The sequence below is a fragment of the Cygnus olor genome, chromosome 1 (genome assembly GCF_009769625.2).
Source record: "Cygnus olor isolate bCygOlo1 chromosome 1, bCygOlo1.pri.v2, whole genome shotgun sequence".
In the NCBI taxonomy this organism is placed as follows: Eukaryota; Metazoa; Chordata; class Aves; order Anseriformes; family Anatidae; genus Cygnus; species Cygnus olor.
The window spans coordinates 165,358,000-165,380,040 of NC_049169.1; the positions used below are offsets into that span (position 1 = coordinate 165,358,000).

Genomic DNA, 22,041 nt, shown 5'->3' on the forward strand with positions numbered 1-22,041 from the left:
TGGAGAGACTGGCTGCAGCTGGAAAACTGTGGTCATGTGCGACTGACGTACCACTAAAAGCATAGCAAACACCCAACTTACTGGGCTTCCTTTCATCTAACTGTTTTTAGGGACATTGTTCTGTAACATGGAAGTTCTTCACAGGCTGAAGGTTTGACTGCAGCTGCTGTTGGATACAGCAGTTATACCAGCGATGAAGATGAAGTTGCAGACAAATCTCCCAATATTTGATGGTGTCTTCCCAAAAAGCTCGTGGTTGTGTGTAATATGTAAAGCCAGCAAGGAAGGTGTGCTACAAGAAAACAGTTGGATACTTCTGTATTCAAGGTGAAACTGCCACACAGCACTCTACCTTGTAAAGCTTTCCAGCAAATGCTTCTGCAGGTTTTGTTGTACGTTAGACAGTTTTAATAAAGACCTTTTGTTTGTTTGTTTCTTTTCTCTTTTTTTTTTTTTTTTTCCTCCAAAGATGACTTGCTTTGATCACCCAATCTGCTTCCTTTTTCCTTCAGTGATGGCGAGGGAAAGAAAAGAACATCAACCGTCTGCAGCAGCGAATCTCTAAATGCTGTGGGGGCCACGCTCACACCTCGCCGCATCTCCTGGCGGCAGAGAATATTCTTGCGGGTAGCTTCACCTATGAACAAATCTCCTTCGAAAATGCAGCGTCCAGGTTTGTGTGGTCTTTTAAATAAACAAACAGTTTTTACTGAATAGTTTGTACTGCAATATGTGAAGATATAAAAGGAAAAAGGGGGTCAGTTTGATGCAATGCTTTTGGTAGAGCCTCAGTAGGAAGAAGTTGAGCTCAGATGAATTTTGATTTTGGTTGCTTTGAACAGAGGATTCTGTCATCAGAAATGAAACAGATTGCAGCCTGCCCTGTCTGCCCTGGTAGCAAGGAACTAAGAACTGCCTCTTGCTGACAAAGATATCCTCTTTAACAGCTAGCAAATTTTTGCTCTAGCCTGCTTATATAATAGCAGCGTTGGCAGAAAATGGTAATTTTTCTGCTTTGTCCTTGTACTGCACATAGCACCTGTTGAGTGTGCTAATAATTCATATAGTTTTAGGTCATTTAATGTAGAAACCTGAAATCTGTGATGTAGTCCTGTTGGCAGAATTTACAGACTCTTTATATTTAGTGACCATACAGTACAGTAAATCTATACTGCAGCTTAGCAGATAGAGTAAATTGCTTCTATTACAGAGCCTGTGCTAAATCACAGCAGTAAACAAGTTCAGCAGTAAAGGAGACTTTATGGATAAATGTCTCTTTGTAACTTTAAAAGAAACTAGCAGGGGAAGGTGTTGAAATACTGGGTAACCCTAACACTTTATTTGAAAAAAGAAAAAAAAATCTCTACCGTTGAAATGCCTCTTTCTGTCTTTGGAATCAATGTCTTACTGGTGAACATGAAAGACAGCTGTTTTCGTTCTGCCCTGACATAAATTTTCATGGTATGTCAAACAGTCTGATTTTCCTGTAATAGCCTTCTGATTCTTTGCAGATGGTCACGACGGAAGTGAATTGTTACCATTATCCCCTCTTGCTCCACCCTTGGAGGAGGACCCTCTTATTTTAGCATTGCAAAATGAGGATGGTACAGATAAAATTGGAGAGAAGAAAAACTCAGAAGAGCTACAAAGTCTGTGGAGAAAAGCCATCCATCAACAAATTCTATTGCTTCGAATGGAGAAAGAAAACCAGAAGCTGGAAGGTTAGCTATTTAGAAAATGCCCTTAAAACTGCTACAGATTCTGCTACCTCACACTGAAAATTGTACTGGAATTGGGTGCCTCAAACATTGTTGTATTTCTGTATCTTCTGGGTTAACAGTACTATCATGAAATGTGTTTGCCCAGTCCTGTGTCAATTTAATGGGTTTTCTGTCCACCTGCCAACTCACTAAGTCTTCAGTTAAAGAAGAAAATGATTTATTTTTTTCCACGCTTTCTAGTGCATGTTAGACAAAAATTGCTACAGTCTGTGTTCTAGCTGACTTAAGTCCAAGAATTTTAATGTGAAGTGGCGTCAGAAGAATGGATGCTGTGAGAACTTTAAGTCTGGTAAACCTTGCCATCTATATCTCACTTCAGTCCTTTGCAGTTTTCTGACCAGGCTTTCTGTCTCTCATTAACCATATCATGATGGTAATGTAAACATTTGAACCCAAATAGGATTTTTGAGCAACTGACTATTGAGGTATGTCAGAAAGTTCTTTTTTCACACGATGAGCACCATACACTGAAAATTTAGCCTGCTTACAGTAGGATCTGAAGTTGGCCATACTGATGTGTCAGTGGTCAGAGCTCCTGGCTAAAATATTTTATTATGAGTGGTCAGGACTTGCACAAATAAACAGTAGGATGTACTGTCTATCCTAGAATATAAAAGTTCTTGAGTATAATAGACTGAATAGCTTTCAATGCAAGTTAAAATTTTAAAATGTCCTCTCTGCAATTGCTGCCCTCATCTTCTCCTGTATGATGCTTAACCTCATTATATGGTAGTTGGATTCTTCAGACAAAACATCATGGTCTTATAAAGGTCAGTTAATTCTTTTTTCTTCTCTAGTGTTCCTTACTGAGAAGACAAGGAACGGAAAGAAAAACAGCAGGGCAGAAATCTTTCCATATCCCTACAAGCATACATACTTGAATGTATTTCTTACACATGTAGCATATTATTCTGTGTGCTTTCTCTATGCCTTTTCTCCCTGTTGGCACACACTTCTCTGGAAGCTCCTAGATTCATAGGGATCATGTAGAGAGGTGTCTGTTTTAACTTAAGCCAAAATCTTTGTTTGTTATTTTGTCAAATGGTCATTTTAATGTTGTGGGGTGGGAAAGCTGGATGTCTGCTGTAGTGACGGATCTCACGTTATTCCTTGTGGCAGTATGAGCTGCAGAGGGACAAACTCTTTTTCCATACCATCCCTACGTGGCAAGAGGTACTAAAAACAGCTGAGTCAGTCCAGTTCTGCCTGCCTGATTGCTCATAGTAAAAACAATTGACCTACAATTAAAGGTACATCTTGGGGATGAAAAATGTAGTAAAAAAAAACCACCCATTTTTCTACTTGCTGCCAGGTTCCTAGCTGTGAATTTATTCACTGTATATGACTGCTTTAAGATTGGAATTGCTGTGGAATGGTTTTCAGTGATTTTCTGTTACATTTTGGTTGGTTTTATTTACAACATGTTAATAGAACCTTTTTTCCCTGTTCCTTTTGCTGTCGAGGAGACTTGAATACTATTAGCTCTTTGCTTTGCAGAAGGTAAGTTCTGTGAATTGCACAAACTTGGTTGTTTTTGTTGTTGTTTTCTTCCCTGAGCAGCTAAAAGCTTCTTTTCCTAGTCGAATACCTATAAATGAAAGTGCTACAAGAAGTAGCAGGCCACCTTGCAATGTGTAGAGCATTAACGGGGTTTGTTGCAAGTAACCAAGGTTGGCATAGTGGGTAACATGGATAATTACATTCAACAGGCAAGCTTGCTAATTTGCGGCAGGGTTAACTGCAGAGCCGAAGTACAGTGAATGATAACCAGTGCACTTAATTCTGGAATTCCTTGTTGCCCAGAGATATGTTACTTTTGTCTTGAACCTGCCACAGACTTCCATACTGCTTGTAAGAATGAGCCTTCTCAAATGAAATAATAGAGCAATAGGGCAGAATTTAAAATAATTGGACTGCAAGTTCTTTTGGTGAGACTGCATTCCTGTTTTTACAGAAGAGTATTGCACCTTGCAGAATAGTTGCTTCCTCAAGGTCCCCTATAGTCTTCAGTAGATAGGGTCTCACTTGTGTAACATATGGCTTTTGAAAATATTTTATCACCTACCACTTTTGAATGGGCTAGGCAATGAGTTTACAGATTCATCAATATTGGCTGTATCCAAAGGTGATTAGGTGAAGGAACTGACTGTGTTGCTTTGCAGGTTGTATAATGATGTGAGAGTTTGCTTTAATGTAGAAATGATGTTGGGGACAGTGGTTCATCTGTAGGGGAAGCAGACTTCTGCAAGGAGTGAGTACTGCACACAAATCAAGGCAAATTTGGGGGGATAAATTAAATTGCAGGTTCCAGAGAGTATATTTTGAAATGCACAGTTCAGTCCAATTATAAATGAACATAACTTTGTAAATTAAGAGAGATTCAGAAATAGACTACAGTTCTTGATAGCAGTGGTGTGTAGAAATAGTGTGTTTTACTGCATGCGTGTCATGTATAATAAAATAACTACAGTTAATTTCTTAGTAATGGAAATGGAAGCTACTCCTCCATGAAATTTCAGAGTAATCTCATGGTTTTATGTTAGAAATAGTCCTCTGGAGAAAATATCTTGCCGCAGGTAGTCATGCAGCAAATCTGTTAAGTGTACAGTAATACATGTTCTGTGCTGAGGCACAGATGTTCCTTTTTGAATATGGTTCACATTGGATACCTCATTTTATTTACTTCTAATTAGCCTGATGGTGCCAGGTAGCAGTGCCAGCAGCTCTTATGACTCTCTTAAGGGACATGTAAAAATTGGGCCCAGTGTGACAGACTTCACTTTAGAAGATTTGCCTAGCTTCTCTCCCTAAATCTCTAATATAAACATTAATATGTTTGAGATTTTCTATACTAAAACCATTCTGATCTTAAGTATAAATGAGAACAATCATCAAAGGTGTTTTTGCAGTTGAAAGCAGGAGCAGATGTGGTGAAGCTCAATGTGTTGAGTGGGTTTTTGTTCTTGCCCCAAGCCTTAAAAAATGTTTTGATGTACTTCATGAATTACTAATGTTCATGGCCCAGTAATAGAAGTCAAATTGCTACCTGCAGCATCTTAGGACAGAGGAGTGGGCCCATCTCAACTATTAACTAATGAATTGTAGATTTTTTTAAATCCCTAGTCAGATTGTCAGGTAGGTTTATCTAACTCAAAGGCTTTTTGCATATTTGATGTTTTGTGTAGTTTCCTGATGTTATAATTTTCTTGTGTTCTCTTCCTTTGTTTTGTGCTGTAGCAAGCAGAGATGAGCTCCAATCAAGAAAAGTCAAACTGGACTACGATGAAGTTGGTACATGTCAGAAAGATGTCATAAATGTTTGGGATAAGAAGTTAATTAACTGCAGAGCCAAAATTCGATGTGACATGGAAGATATTCATGGCACTTTGAAAGAAGGTATTTACATAGGGTGACTTTTAACTATGAAGTCTCTTTTTTGTTGTTTTTGCCGTTGCCTTCTTACACCAAAGGAAATCCACCACCAGTACCCTCTTTCCAGTAGCAGAAAATCATGAAAAAATTGCCTTCTTTTTGCACATACTGTCACCTCCTACTGCCAAACTGAAAATACCTGCTGTTGTGTCTGTAACTTGCATTGTCAGCAATGTAGAAACATGTATATACTTCTAAAGTAGCATACTTCTAAAAGTAGCATCTTATCCTATTCTGCATGTAATTGTGCATTTCTTCCTGCTGGAGGCTAACAGCTCAGAGGTGGCAAACCAAGTGATGTCTGTGTCTTGGTTGCCTAATGTAATTGCTTGTTTTAATTACTACGAAATTGTAGTTAATGTTTAGTTAGTGGGACTGAGCTAAGTGAATACATAGTGGACAGCTTCTGAAGCTGTCTGTTGTAAGGGATGCTCCAGCCTGGTTAAGCCAAGACTTCACAAAGAAAATTCTTGCATGTTATAGCACTAAAAATATGCCCCTGCTTAGGCCTCTTGTATTGTTGACTGAACTGCAGGTGTACCAAAAAGTCGTCGGGGAGAAATTTGGCAATTTTTGGCTGTGCAACATCGAGTCAGACACAGATTGCCAAACAAGCAGCAGCCTCCTGATGTCTCTTACAAAGAACTTCTGAAACAACTGACGGCACAGCAGCACGCCATCCTTGTGGATCTAGGTATGTCCATTTGTAGCTGGGAGATTTTTCTGAGGTGTTCCAAGTGTGTGAGTGGAAACACACCAGTCTTAATGGAACCTCTTGCTGGAGATGGATACTGCTGTATAAACACCATTTTCTGTATTGTGAGGATACATTCTACCTATGCCACTTTGTGTCATAGGAGAAGAGAATATGAAATAAGTTCAATGGATACAATCTGAAGTCGGTGGTAAAATATGGATTGATCTAAAATCAACCTGCATATGAAAGCAAAGGGAAAAGGCCTATGGGAAGAGAGATGGGCTGTTTATCTGAAGGATCTGTTTTTTTTTTTAGAGGAACTGAATATCTACTATTCCTCTCTTTACATCAGGACGAACATTCCCTACACATCCTTACTTTTCTACCCAGCTGGGAGCAGGACAGCTATCGCTCTTTAATCTCCTGAAAGCATACTCTTTGCTGGACAAGGAAGTGGGTTATTGTCAAGGTATAAGCTTTGTAGCTGGAGTGCTGCTTCTACACATGAGTGAGGAGCAGGCCTTTGAAATGCTGAAGTTCCTCATGTATGACCTTGGCTTCCGTAAACAATACAGGCCAGACATGATGTCACTACAGGTAAGTCGGTCCCTCTGTTAGAGCAAAACAGAGTTTTGAATGAGTTGAGATCAATCAGAGGTTGCTGAATTTCTCCAGGGGTTTATGAAACTTCTTACGCTGTTTTGGAGATTGTAAGGTGCAAAAAATATAACTGTTAAACCCCTTTCCAACTCTGAATTTGCAAACAAAGAAGTTTAGAACTTGCAGACTCTTCCTGTCACACATCCCCATGATCTCCTGTTTGCAAACTCTGCTTTCTCTGCTGTTTTGCTCTTCCTTTTCTCTTCCTCACTGTTCTCCTCTCTTCCTTATTCAAAAAAAAAAAACACACAAAAAACAAAAAACACTATCTGCTTGCATCAGTACATACAGTTTAAAAATAAAATTTTGCTTTTCTTCTGTTCATACTTAGATTTTTCTCTTTGTAACTTAAAGTCAAACCAATAGTGACACCCAGTGGCCAGTCAGTGTACTCTGCAGGCCTCTCATATGATCTCTCATCTTCTGCCCCTCTTTTCTCACATTCTCGTCTTCTCCCACTGCCAACCCCAGCACAGAGGAAAAACAGACAAATTATTAATAATTTATTTTAGTTATGAAATGAGGCTTGTTCTTCAATATTGGTCTTTAATAGCTATCTACAAATACTTATGGCTGGTTAAGGAGGAGACAGGAACTCTTTCAGCATAAGCTTTTTTTTTTTCCCCCCCCATGGGAGATGCCCTGTTAAAGCTTGTATGTTCTGTTGCAGTTGTAGACTTTAAATAACATATGATGCTTTACGAGTATTCAGATGTTTAGGATTTCACCTTCTGATTTAAATGAGTCTGAAACTTTCCTCATCAGAAGCAATTAGGAAGAATTTCTTCCTACATTTGGGAAGGTTTACCACATGTAGCCCTGTTTGCCTTTAATTTACGTGAGCTCTCTTCCCCCCAAATTTGCTCCTGTTCTAGACAAAAGTAGAAGTTTTGTCTGCTGAAGACAAACTAGACTATTGAAGATGACTTAGAGGATCTCTCTGAAGCCTAATCTTTTTTTTTTTTTTTTTTTTTAAACAGGATTAGAGCGCTTGCAAATTCTTTTTTGCATTTGCCATACTAAAACACAAGCAATCTTCATGCAGAATTAGATGCTGTTCTGTAGAAGAAAAATGTTGGATATTTCTTTAGGATAATGAAAACTTCTTACTTGACTTGCCCTTTTAATTGTTGTCAGGAAAAAGTAGTTTTCTAGATTCTTATTTCATAATGACTCCATCCAATAATTGGTTTATTGCCTCTGACATTTTTCTAATTTCCCATATAAATGTGTTTTGTATCAACACTATTCAAACTCTGCTTAATTATCACCTTTGATAATTAAAGCAAAGACTCAAATGCATGCACGAATTTAACTATCTGGCTTGAATGAGAAGTGATCTGACTGTGGACAATACTGACTGACAGGTAGTTTCAAGTGCAGTCAGTTTGTGGTAGGGAAAAATGACCACTAAAAGTAGGATAGAACTAGATCCAGTAAGTAATTTTCTTATTGAGCAATAGATTCATATTAAAGATAAGGCACTGTTGACAGCAAAATTGTACCTGACAGGTAATCGATATATTCCTGCTTCTCACTTTCTGCTTTTTATGAACAACTTACCGTGGAATGTAAAATCAATATAAAATCAAAATCGCAAGGAAATAATTTGCTACAGAATGGTATTTTTAGTAATGAATAGCAACTTTTAACCAATGTGCTTTGCAGCCTTTGAGAGATTGTATAGCAGCACTTCTAGTATCAGTCTTAAATTTCTCTAGACTGCTGGCGTACAGGAGGTGTGCTGGAAAATATGTACATGGTACATCTCTATTGACCCATCATATCTAATGTAGTGTATACAGAAGCTGTAAAAAGTGATGACTGTGTCATAAGAGTCTTAAATGCAGCAAAAATATGGCCAAGATTCACAGGATGAAAGCTGAAATACCTAAGTTTAGCCAGAAATAGCTCAACTCTGTAGCTAAGAGTTTTGACATGTCAATGACTTCACATTACTTGGAAAATGTGCCTTAACTTTCCTTGTTACAAGACTGGAAGTTCTGGTTTGTTGATCAAGTTAGATCAACATGTTCTCTTCTTGCCAGAAACTCGTGAATCTGAACTGAAATGAGACTTCATTAATTAATAATCAGGTTCAAACTGTTCGTTGTTATTGACTACTGTCTTGGTTTTAATTCATTAGGGCTGGGTTGTTTATATGGCGGCAGATATCACCTGAGGCTCTAGGCAGCAATTAAGCTTCATTTTACAGTGCCATCTGTACTGAAGTTAATTTCTCTTGAGTGAAATGTGAATGGTTTGGAAAACTGAGTAAAGCTGAAATTTTCTTTCTCCATTTCCCTTTCCCCTTCCCCCTGTGCACTATAGATTCAGATGTATCAGCTGTCAAGGCTTCTTCATGATTATCACAGAGACCTCTATAATCATCTTGAAGAAAATGAAATCAGCCCCAGTCTTTATGCTGCACCATGGTTTCTTACACTGTTTGCATCCCAATTTCCATTAGGATTTGTAGCCAGAGTATTTGGTAAGAAAGATTATTCTATTGCAATAATAAATAGAACAACATTGTCCACAATGTTTTCAAACTAAAAGGGAATAGTTTTCTGCATACTAATGATGTTTGGGATTACTGTTGTGGGTGGCAAGTAGCAATGCTCTTCATGCTGGGATGTCAGATCCTTTTCAAAGAGGAATACCAAATGTATTTTTTGAAACATCAGACTTGGACAATTAATTATGTGTGCTGTTATTAACCAAGATTTGACTTGTGAAGTGAGAATGGCGGAAAATTTGTTGCAAATGTATTTTATGCATCAAGTGTTCAGTCTGATCTACAGAAAAGTTTATCTTGTTGAACTTGCAAATGGAAATTTAGCACAGTGTGTGTGGGAGAGAATGTGGTTTTAAAGAAAATATTTCTGAAAAACTGATTTAAAGTGCTTTCTAGTAAAAATTGAAGTAAACTTAGACTTAAAGGTTGTTATAAGTATTCGTGTATGTTGAAGTGTGTCAGTATGCATTCTGTTACATGATACTCTTCAGATGTCTAGTACAGAAGCTTAATTACTGACTGTGTCTTGTACTGTTCACAGTATCAGCAAAACAAGTACTCGGTTTTGTATTCTTTTATTGTCAATAAAAACTGCCAGCTTAATCAAATCACTAGTAATGCAACATTTTATTTTATTTATTATTTTTATTACGTAAGACTTGCTATATTCAAATATATGCTTGTTGTTCTGTGGTGCATATTATATGCTTCCTCTTAAAAGACTTTTTTTTTCCATTTGATTTTCTGTTTTCATAAAAGACCTTTTGTACTTTCTTAAGAAATATACATTTTTGTCTCCTGTTTTATTACTGAAATGCGTTTTTTCCACTTTTTTAGTTGTTTGTGAGGGTTTTCATATTTGTTTCCTTGTTTTTGACCTAGTAATTTCTCCATTCCAGAGGTGTTTTTACAGCAAACATTTTTTGACTACTTTTTGAGTGAACAAATGATTGCTGTATCTGTTTTTCAGTGGTATTCATGTGATTGATGCATGTCTTTGCTAGTAGGATTATTAGATTCCTGGACACTCAAGACTTTGGTTTTGTGTGTTTGTGTTTTTGGAACAATTGTCAAATACCAATAACAGGTGGTTAATGTCTACCAATCACAAATTCTATGCTTATAGACTGTACTTATGCTGCTTAAATGTGCATCATAGAGAAGGGAAAGATTTGGGAACTGTGTATGAGAAAGATGATTGCCTCACTGGTGTCCTGGTGCTACCCTGTGATACCAGATTAGGACCAGGGATGACCTTGCTGTATCAGTATCAGAAGCTGAGGATGTGGAGAAGCATAGCCCTGCTTTTGGTGGTGTGACAGAGCCTAACAGCACAGGAGGCTTATTTGAATTGCTCATGTGCTGGGTTCGTCTGTTGTTACAAGTCCACTGCTGCTGCCAAGACTGTGTTTTTAGTTACAGTGATCAAGTTTCTAGTTTCTGTCCAGCAGTCTGTCTCTACTGGCTTCTCTAGGGCCTGGACTTTCCTCTCACATCCGTGTAATTATAATATAATTACCTCAAGTAAAGATCTGAGGCTTAAATTATAGCCATTGTGATCACTGTGATGGATTTTGAAAAAAGTGTGGTTGGTATTGGAAGCTTCATGATCGTTTTTAAGGACTAGCTTCTGCATGTAGAAAACAGTAAAACATCAGTACATAGTGATGTAATCCACTTCCAAATTGTTTTTCAGTCATAGGTGCATTTAAAAACAGTTAGTAGTTAGTTAACAGTCTATAGCCTACAGTAGACAGTAATGAAATGTTTATTGCAAACAACCACTACAGACATAAAAAGCATGCAGTACTTTCTTTAATGCACTCTTACATCTGTAAGATGACAGGAGATGCTTTTATGTTTCAGCCTCATGCTGAAATAAGACAGATTGCACTTCTCCTGAACTGAATAAATTTGCAGTATGTTTGCTTAAAAAGAAAAAAAAAATCTCAGCAAATATATATTTATGCAATTGCCTTAGCTCTCATTTTCAAGGTATTTTAATTATTTTCTTTTTTAGACATTATTTTTCTTCAAGGAACAGAAGTCATATTTAAAGTAGCACTGAGCCTACTTAGCAGTCAAGAGACGTCTATAATGGGATGTGAGAGTTTTGAGAATATTGTTGATTTTCTTAAGACCACTATTCCAGACATGACTCAGCCTCAAATGGAAAAAATTATTACCCAGGTACAGTTGTTTTCCTCTTTTTTTTTTTTTTTCATTTAGTTTACTTTTAAAAGACCATGCCTAAGGTGTATGTAAAAGTCTTCTCAGTATGTTTCTTTTGGTATGAAATGCAAAGAAATCGTCTTCCCGTAACTGGTGTAGGAAAAGAACATCAGGAAACACAACTGTGCAGGTGATGGAGAACTGGCACAGGTTGCCCAGAGAGGCTGTGGAGTCTCACTGCGTGGAGGTCTTCAAAAGCTGCCTGGGTCTGGTCCTGGACAACCTGCTCTGGGTGGCCCTGCTTGAGTGCAGGGGCTTAGACCAGATGACCCCCAAAGGTCCTTTCCAACCTAAAGCATTCTGTGACTGTGTGATGATCTGTTTTCAATGGCATTTGAACTACAGTTTTAGCAAGACTTTGTTTGCTACCTCAGCATAAATATAAAGGATATCTAGAGGGTTTTTTTCTTTGTTTTTGTGCCCCAGCTGTTAGGAAAACATGTCTTTGCTTATACATTTCACATCATCATCAGAGTGGTAAAAGCAGCCTATCTTCCAAACCTAAACCCAGCTGTCACTCCCTGCTAGTGGGTGAGCAGTCCAATAATTTATGATGGGAAGCAGAATTTGCCACGGTAGGAAGAGGCAGCATTACACTAATGTTTCCTCTTGATCCTTTGATCTCCTGGCTGCACAGGACTAGTTCCCACTGTAGAGACTCATCTAACACCTTCAACTTAAAATATCATGAATTAGGAGGTTTGTGAAGCCCTGCTTTTGTGGTCTGTATTAAAAATAAGGTCAAGTAAACTTTTACTGTTTTGTTGCACAGGCAGCTTCTGTCCTCCTGGGGATTGCTTTCAGAGTGCCTTGGTACAACTTCCCCTTCTCACCCTAACTCTATTCTTGTAGGTGTCACACCTGTCAGGTGCTTGGTGATAGAAGTAAAAGCTCCTCAGGAGTGACCCCTGCCTTTCTCGGGTAAGAGAAAGGAGGACTGGAGTATTTCATCCATGTCATTGAAACTTCATGGCAAAGGGTGAGAATGGAAGATAAACAAAGAATTGTTGATGTAAGGAAAGCACATGTTGAAGTTCCTTGTGACGTAGTCAATGATTTGGATTTTCATCTTTTCACCTCCTCTTCCTCTGCAATGAAGCTGCAAATTAAACATGAATCTCAGTCTAGTAGTTTAACTGTGAACCCATGAGCAGCTTTCCCTGTTCAGGTGGCAAATCAGAGATAAGAGTTCTAGAAAACCATCTGCATATGCAAGAGCTCATTTAATACTTAAACATACCTATGGCTTTGTTAACGCTTGAATGTTTCAGGTGCTGTCAGTTAATTCACTTGTAGACATCATGTAAATCTTCAGTTCCTCATTGCATTGGCTGTGATCACAATGCTAAGCCTGTGTCAGGCACTTTAGTGTCTATCTTCACAATTCAGTAATTCTGGCAGCGATGGAGATGGTAGTTCAATATTTTTGATACTGTTGGAAATTAAATATCTGTCCCACATTCTGTGTGGGTTGCAGAGTATCCATGCTGTGATGAGGATGGTACAAGTGGCTTTGTGCAGAGCCGTATCTGATTGAGTAAGGAACAGTTTATGTTGCCTGAGCAGAGGTGGGTGTTTTTATATGTGGGTTAGCATAGCTCTTAGATGAAGGTCACCTGCTTGCCTGTTGTATGGTGCCATGCTGATCAACCTTCTGGATCTGCATTCACATGCCCACTGCTTACATCATATTGCTCCTAGCTAGGTGGGCTGCAGGTGGAATTTGGCTGTCTCAGCGTTGCCATTCCCAGAACCTTTGTGATGGCAAATAATGAAAGAAAAATGCAGGTATGCAGGACTGTAATATTCAGATAAAGAGTCAACTGGGTTGGTACTTCAGAGGAAAATGGCAATTGCCTAGCTTGAACACCATATGTACTTTAAAGTTCTGTCTCATTTGAATAACCTGAAGAATGATGAACATAAAGCAGAACCTGTTTTGTTGGGGGATTCTGTGTGTGTCTTTTGATGGTGAAATGTTTGTGACTCCTAAAATAAGGAGTAGAATTGATGTTGCTGTAAACATCCTTCCCAGTCTAAACTATTTGGTAACTTTCAGAAGCTGAGAGGCTGTGACTAGGTATATAAATGATGAAGGGTCATATGGGCCCATCAGTGTGAGATGCTAAGTCCCATAGTCTTTATTCACAATGTTTAGGTGTTTATTGCCAGAATATCCCAATAGGAAAGTAGTATGTCTAGAGACAGCACAGAAACCGTAACTATGAAGAGTATTTTATAAAAGTCTACATGGGCACTTGGAGTAAAGAGACCCAGTTTTGAGAGAGGTGATCTGGTGATTCCTGGATTATTTTAGCTCATTTTGAGATCCTGCTCCCATCAAGAAAAGATGATAGTTCAAAAATTAAAAATTAAAAACTTCTTCTTCAACTTCTTAATATTTCCATGCAAGAGATGATAAGACTTGGCTCTGTTATAAAGTTCTTGGATTAAATACAACTTTGCTGATATATCTGATAGCAAGAGGTAGTATTTGGCAGCCATTCAAGTGGTGATCTAATTTATTCTAAAGTCTATGATGCATTGTGGCTACAATGAGAACTCTATATGACAGAATGCTCTTGCTTTAAAATACTTTTTTTTTTATTTTATTTTATGAAAGGAACAGGAAAAAATGTTAATCATACAGATTTGCCTCTTCGCAAACTTCCAAATGGAACAAGTGCTTTCTCTCTCTGTAGTCAAAAATTCTTTTTTCTCTCATGACAGGTGTTTGAGATGGATATTTCAAAACAGCTCCATGCCTATGAAGTAGAGTACCATGTTCTGCAGGATGAACTCCAGGAAAATGTGAATCCCTGTGATGAAGGTGAACCTCTGGAGAAGCTGGAGAGGGCAAACAGCCATCTGAAAAGGCAAAACATGGATTTGTTGGAGAAGCTACAGGTAAATGACTTATGACCTCTCCACAAGTTTGTGATCTTTCCTATGATTCAGACAATAGGGAATTGTTTTTTCTAAACAACACAGAAGTAGTAAGTATAGAAGTCTCTTAATTGTAAAACCTTATGCAGCTAAGCATTTCTCTCTAATACAGTTATTTGCTTCTGTTAGGCATATTTTTAACTCCTTTGGGATTCCTTCTACTCTTCCTTCTTGTTTTGGATTTCTTTTTTCTTGAAATATTTCTACACTTACTTCCCTTGAAAACTGTTGGCTAATTTTTACGTATCTTGTTCTAAAAATCAGTTGTCTATCCCTTCATCACCTTGCTTCCGTGCTGAAAAATTTCAAGAAATAATCCATAGTTCAGTAGCCTTGCTTTCTCCAGACCCTTGTAGGCGGTATTGTTCTGTTTCTATCTACTGAAGCAGATAGTCATACTTTTGTTTTGAAAGGTGGTCTCTCCAAGCAGACTTTAATATAGCTGAGTGCTCCTGAGACCTTGCTTGATTCAGTCGTGCTTTAAAAAGCCTTCTCTTTCTCTTTCATTCTTTACCCTTTCTCCAATTGCCTGGCCAAGATTTGTTGCAGGTTTCCCTAAATGTATTGTCTTGCATTTTCCTGGAAGATAAGTTGTTGTTCTTGCATCACCAGGCCATTCTTGATGTAATTGTTATTTGAACAAGCATCGTGAAGTTCTTAGAGGGTACCTTCAGCTTCAGAAACCTGAAAATAGAAGCAGAAGAAGAAAAAAAAAAAAACAAAAAGTAAAGATCAAGTTGGCAATCACCAACAATATGAAGTTTAACAAGAGCAAGTGCTGGATTCTGCACCTGGGAAGGGGCAACCCTAACCCTGGCTGTACATAGAGACTGGGGGATGAGAGGCTGGAGAGCAAGCAGCCCAGAGGAAAGGGATCGGGGCAGGGGGAGAGTGGGGCGGTGGTTAACAGCAAGTTGAATAGGAGCCAGCAGCGTGCCCTGGCAGCCAAAAGGGCCAGTTGTGTCTTGGGGTGCATCAAGCACAGCACTGCTAGCTGGTTGAGGGAAGTGAGTGTCCAGCTCTGCTCTGTGCTGGTGCAGCCTCACCTCTAGTACTGTGTGCAGTTTGGGGCACCACAATATGAGAAGGACATAAAACTACCCGAGAATGTCCAAAGTAGGGCTACGAAGATGGTGAAGGGCCTAGAGGGCAAGATGTGTGAGGAGCAGCTGAGGTCCCATGGTTTGTTCAGCCCAGAGCAGAGCAGGCTGAGGGGAGGCCTCATGGTGGCCTGCAGCTCCCTCACAAGGGGAGCGGTGGGGCAGGTGCTGAGCTCTGCTCTCTGGGGACAGCGACAGGACCTGAGGGAATGGCATGGAGCTGGGACAGGGGAGGGTCAGGCTGGGTGTTAGGAAAAGGTTCTGCACCCAGAGGGTTCAAGAAGTGTTTGGACAATGCTTTCAGACTTGTGGTCTGATTTTTAGGTGGTCCTGTGTGAAGGCAGGAGTTGGACCCAATGATTCTTGTGGATCCCTTCCAACTCAGGATTTTCTGTGATTCTAAGTCATTGTTATTTTTCTGTTTATGGGCTGAGGGTGCTGTGCTCTGTTCTTTGAGTATTATTGAAAACAGGAATCGCTTTTTAATTACCATTGGTAATTAAATTATTATTACTATTTTTCATTGCTACCTGAGCCTTTATCTCTGTTCTGAAAATGGACATAGACACACCAAGGGCATTGAATAATTATGAGTGAATAATGTTAAGTGTCTCCATTCCTCTTTTTCTCTTAATTCTTCTGTTATTCTAGACTACCATGTTATCTTAATCAGTTCCTTAAACTCTTTGTCTTTTTGTTTGTATGGCTTCTTCATTGCTGTTCTTTGCTTTGGCCTTTATCTAGGAATGATCAGCATTCCCCCACTTCTTGCAGAGATGCATTCAACACTCATGAGGTCCAGGGTTTCTGATATCTAGTCAACATTCTTTTCACAGAGGAAGCTGTATGTCTTTTGTTGGAGGGTAGGGAACATTGTCTGCTAAGCAACCGAACTTTTAGGTTCTCTTTCCCTCTCACCTCTCCATCCTGATAATTTTATTCCATGGGGTTACCATTGCTCCCTCACTGTCAGACAATTTTTTCCAGTGTTACTCCAGCTGCTGATTTCCTTATTTCCCCTGCAATTTCAGTTCGTTGTTGCTCCCAAATGTTTCTTGCTTGCTGCAGCATATCTCCTTCCCTCTGCAAAGCTTTCAGAAATCCTTCATATTAATCTAGCACCTCTAAGGAGATCCTGTGTATGATGCACAGTAGGTGTTCCTCGTATCATCTGCCTACACAGATGTTTTTTAGAGACATTTATGTAGCTATGCTTGTGTTGTTACCAAATAACATGCCGTAAGACCAAAAAAAAAAAAAAAGTTGTTCAGAGTGTCTTGATTTATTAAAAAGATAATGTTATTGTTTATAGGTTGCTCATGCTAAAATTCAGAGTCTGGAATCCAGCCTGGAGACTATTTTGACTCGAGAGAGCAAAATGAAGACTGTAATTCAGTCCCTGGAACAGGAAAAGATAACATATCAAAAGACTCTTGAGCAGATAATGAAATATTTGCCAACAGAAGCATTGTCTGACTGTGAGCTACTCCTGAAGGAAGTAAACTACAATCCAAATAATAAGACAAAATGAGGAATAAGCCATAAACCAGGGTTTTCTAGGCAGCATTTTGTCAAATATTAAGGGAAAGAAAAATGAGTTTGCTGCTTTCAAAGGACTTAGCAATAGGCAATTATTATCCAAAACTAGTGCTGGGACACTCATAGCTACAGATGGGCCTTCAAATCCCAGCATGCAAATTCAGGCTATTATTTTTTTTAATGATTATGTAAATAAATCACAAGGGGGAAATAAAGGATTCTCACATGTAATTATGATGAATAGATGTATATTTAGAGTTGACCTAAAGGAAAAGATAAATTTTAGTAGTCGGAGCCAAGGTAATGGTAAACTACAATTTCACTCTGGATGTGCTTGTCTTGTAGTGAAATGAAGATAGCGTGTCTTTATATATAAATACATATATATATACATACATATATATATATATATATGTTGAATAATACTTGAAGAAGAAAAAAAGAATGTAATTGCCCTCCAAAGAGCAGCATGTTTCACATCTTCTGTGGAAAATCTGTGTGAACTCATGCGTGCCTCTCTTTTAATTCTACTGACGTGTGCGTAGACCAGTAATGCAGAATAAGTATCATGACCTGGTTCACACAGGAAGAACTCTAGTGCCATACACTACCTGGGCTGTACCAGTCAGCAATGTAATTCCACATGCATGTTGGACCTGAAAAAAAGCATCACATCATCGCCAAGCCTCCATAACTCTGACTTAAGAAATAAGTATCTATACACACATGCAGAACTTTTAAAAGTAAGAGCTAAGAGTGATACCTTCTTCCTGGCTTGCTTGTTTCTGCCTGTACTGGCATTGGTCAGTGATTATGGGTGGAAGGAAGTAAAGCTGTGGAGTGGTATTTATTCTGATGTTAATTTTCCGCAGGATACTTGCTGTCATAAGATTTAGGCATATAAAAGGTTCTCATTTAACCAAAGAAATATTGCAAGAAGCCTTGTCTTATCATAATGGGAGCCAGAAAGCTAATATGAAATTTTGTTTGAAGAGAAAATTGAGGTAGGTTGCAGAAAGAAGAGTGTAAGTGCACTGAGAGAGGACCAAGCAAGTTGCAAATATTATGTACACCTTTCAGTGGATATAAATTTCAAAGGGGATTCTAAAGTACAGGTGCAGTTTAATAATATTTAAGGTTATTCCTGTTTTAATCCTGCTTTGTGGTCTTTTTTTTTTTTTTAAAGAAAAAAAGTCATGAATTTGTGTGTTCTGAGCAGAAGGTGAGGTAAGCTCTAGTCGTTTTGTGGGAGAAAATATCTTTATAACAGTATAAAAAGTTGCATTTGGATTTGAAAATGTTTTGAAGTGGAATTTTGGAGAAGTCTTAGACAAATTTGTAATAGACACGTATTTTGGAGTGCATGTCTGAACTGTTAATCGAGTGTTACCATGGCTCATGTTATCTCTTACCATTTATACTGTATTTCAGGAAACACTTTTTCTTTTTTAAAGAAAAGCAATTAAGCAAAGTGCCAAATCCATGTGTCTTTATGCATAAGATTGTCCAATTTAGAAAGCAAGTACTGAAAGAATATTACGTTTTATTTTAACATAAATAAAAGTGAGGAACAACAATACTGATTTGCTGCACACTGCTGCAGAACTTAGGGGCTTGGGGTCTCTTGGGTTCTTTTGTTGTTGTTGTTTTTTTTTTACTTCCATGGTGTTTTACTTGATTAAAAATATTGATTTACTTAATGGTCTTTCTTTTTACAGTTGGGGTGCAAGGTCTTAACACTGTGTATAAAATTATGTGTAATTTGTCTAGATATTTCTAGAGTATTGTATTGTACCAAGTGGGAAAATGCCAAGCGAAAAGGCAGTTCTTTGCTGTTTTGTTCAAAGTAAGTTTTAGCTGATGTGTATATACAAAACCAATCCCAGGAACTGCAGTAGTGTGTATTACAAAGAATCAAGGTTATTCAGATGCATCTTTTTTTAAGATGCACTGAATGTGCTTTATCTTCTGTTTCACTTATCAAATTTTTCATGTAATGCCTGGAGAAATTCCAATAAATGTCATTGCTGCATTTCCCATGGCCTCAGGTTACTTCTGTTTTTTCAGACTTCAGACACCAATCTCATTGGTAGTAGTACTGTTTACGTGAAAGATGAAAAGGATTTGCTTAGTTTCTAGTTGTGATAAAATGGGATTTATAGAAGGACATGGGGAATATAGAAATTCTTAGCAGGAAAATATTTTTCATTGTTCTTAATGAATTACAAGGTATTTTTCTTCTGTAGAAGTACATTTAATGTGTAAGTATGTTGAGAATGGTATTTTGAACTCTACACTGTACATCTAGCTTGGAAGGAGGAGGGACCGTATCAACAAGTAGGAATAAACTACAGAAGTGAAAATACTCTGAGGTAAGTGTCTCATGACATTAGGATATTTTTGGTAGCCTTTGTGTTCTGGACACAAGTGTGGCTTGTAACTGGCTATCTGTAGGGTGTCTAGCTTGAAACCTACAATCATGCAGATATGCTGCAGACCTTCTTAAGATAAATAGCTAACAAATAACAAAATGATCTGGAAGGCTGTGCATAGGATGTCTGTTTGTCTCCATCTGTTCTATTTTTCACCCTCTATCTTAGAGGCTATTTTATGGGGTTTAGTTGCAGCTGTGTTAAAGTGGAGAGGGAAGTCTAAGGTGCAATATGCCAGAGACAGAGCAACAAAAGTGTGTGCTTGGGAGAAAGGATGCTTCCTGGGTTTGGTCTTTTTTTTTTCTTTTTTCCTTGTATCTTGTTTTTCTGTTAGGGGAAAAATGTTTTCACAATAAAGCTATTGTTCTGCCTCAGCTAAACACAATAGCACTCTTGATTTTGACAGTCAATGTGCTGAGAACTAACTTAGGAGGAAAAAGTATCCACTGTTTTCAGGAGCAGCTAATTTACATTGGTTTCTGCTGGCAGAGGGCTTTCTTGAAAGGTCTGGGAAGAGATCCATCTTTGTAGCTAGCAAACTAGCATGTAAATGAAGAACACTACACTGCCAGGAGTACAGTTGAAATAGGTCAGTCTGGTAAGAAGGGCTAACATAGGGAACTCTCTGGTATTCACTTCTTCTATGGATGGAAATCTTGGCTGGAAAGCTATCCCCCACCTAACCCCAAGAGAGGAATATTTATGTAGAATGGAATAGAATAGAATAGAATAAAATAAAACAGCTTGGGTTGGAAGGAACCTTAAAGCTCATCTAGTTCCAACTCCCCCTGCCATGGGCAGGGATGCCACCCACTAGATCCCATTGCCCAGGGCCCCATCCAACCTGGCTTTTGACACCTCCAGGGATGGGGCATCCACAGCTTCTCTGGGCAACCTGTTCCAGTGCCTCACCACCCTCTGAGTGAAGAATTTCTTCTTTACATCTAATCTAACTCTACCGTTTTAGTTAAAAAGTATTCCCCCCTGTCCTATCATTATCTGCCCAAGCAAAAAGTCACTCTCCATCTTTTTATAAGCCCCCTTTTAAGTATCGAAATGCTGCAATGAGGTCACCCCAGAGCCTTCTCTTCTTTAGGCTGAACAGACCCAGTTCTCTCAGCCTTTCTTCATAGCAGTGATGCTCCAGCCCCTTGATCATCTTTGTGGCTCTCCTCTGGACCTTGCTCTAACAGCTCCACATCCTTCTTGTGCTGGGGGCCCCAGACCTGGACACAGCACTCCAAGTGAGGCCTCACAAGCGCGGAGCAGAGGGGGACAATCACCTCCCTCAACCTGCTGGCCACTCCTCTGTTGATGCAGCCCAGAATGCTGTTGGACTTCAGGGCTACAAGCACACACTGCTTGCTCGTGTTGAACATTTTGTCCACCAGAACCCCCAAGTCCTTCTCTGCAGGGTAAGGTAAGGCAAGGCGCCTTTAAGTTGCCTTTTTTTTTTTTTTTTTCCCTGTTCTGTAAAAGGCTATTAGATTTTACTGAAAAAATATTCTAACAAATGGCGTATTCCAGTTGAGGGTCTGACTTGAAAGCACAGTCTGATATGTCTAACTAATCTTAAGTGGGATGATTATCTCCTGTTCAGCATGACCCTGCTTTGCTTAATATCATTACTGCAAGAAAGCAAAGCAATTTGCAATTAGAGCAATTAGAGCAGTTTGTTCTAAGAATTTGATATCATTAGTATGGTCCAGAGGGTCTAAATCTGGACACTTAATCAAAACCTAAAACTACATAGGTATTAGTGTAAATAGTCTTTTGTGCTTTGAGGTGACTAACCCAGGGCACTGTTAATAGTGAATAACCACTCAATCTACATAGTTGTTATAGATGGTTGTTGACAGGCAGTTCAGTCTGTAACATTTTAAGCTTTTTGCCAGGCTATACAATCACTTTGAAGGATTATAATTGATTCTGTATTTCCATATTTCAGCTTCTATGGTCATTGTTAGCTATTAAATGCCTTCAATATATGCTTTGTTTTCATCAGTCTTTCTAGTGACTAGAACAAAATTTAACTTTATTTTCAAAAAAAAAAAAGAATACTTAATGTTTAGCTATATCTTTCCTCCAGATATCTTGCATGCAAGGGATAGAGTTTACATGCCTAAAGTTTAATACATCCACTCATTCAAAATTTAGGGATTAAAGCAGAGATTACCATGTGCCTTGAGCAGTTTATAGTTTGTGAGCTGACTGGCTTGCAATGAAGTAGAATCTGAATGGATTGGTACTTGGTGTTTTTAATTTCAATATTAACCTTAATCCTGGACCAAAGGAAGGAGCTGGTAATGCTCCACTACCAAAATGTTGTGTTGGAGGGGGGGTTTTGGGTGTTTTCCGCTGCTTATTGTTCCCCTCAGCAGTCTTGCGCAGCAACTGCTTTTTAATAAGGGAACTGGGACTTGTTGGTGCTCCTAGTCTCACGATCAGAAAAACTTCTCTTTGAGCTTAGCCAAGCTATTTCGATACTCAAATTACGACTTATTCAAGTCTCCGCTCTCTTAAAAGAAAGCTAGATGTTTTGAATACATTGGTTCTAATGTTTTATTTCTGGTTAGAGTGCGTGGAGTGCATACTCAGTGCAGGGAGTGCATGCTAAGGGAAGACAGAAACGTATTGCATTGTGTTCTGTTGGAACATTCACTGGGAGACGTATCGAGTGAGCTTGTGCTTGTAAAATGCTGCA

The 22,041-nt window shown here is 38.6% G+C and overlaps 1 protein-coding gene across 4 annotated transcripts in view; it reads left to right on the forward strand.

The window, feature by feature from the left end:
• TBC1D4 (TBC1 domain family member 4) overlaps window positions 1-18,937 on the forward strand; it is a 109,609-nt gene extending 90,672 nt beyond the window's left edge. For 2 of the 4 annotated variants that reach the window (XM_040540303.1, XM_040540294.1), the window contains 9 exons: window positions 513-673; window positions 1,512-1,721; window positions 5,019-5,177; window positions 5,749-5,907; window positions 6,263-6,507; window positions 8,902-9,061; window positions 11,109-11,278; window positions 14,051-14,227; window positions 16,679-18,937. In XM_040540303.1, the coding sequence (XP_040396237.1) occupies window positions 513-673; window positions 1,512-1,721; window positions 5,019-5,177; window positions 5,749-5,907; window positions 6,263-6,507; window positions 8,902-9,061; window positions 11,109-11,278; window positions 14,051-14,227; window positions 16,679-16,897 (1,660 nt within the window). In that variant the 3' untranslated portion in view covers window positions 16,898-18,937. The other 2 variants (XM_040540286.1, XM_040540311.1) reach the window with 2 other exon arrangements.
• Window positions 18,938-22,041: the final 3,104 nt, after the last annotated feature.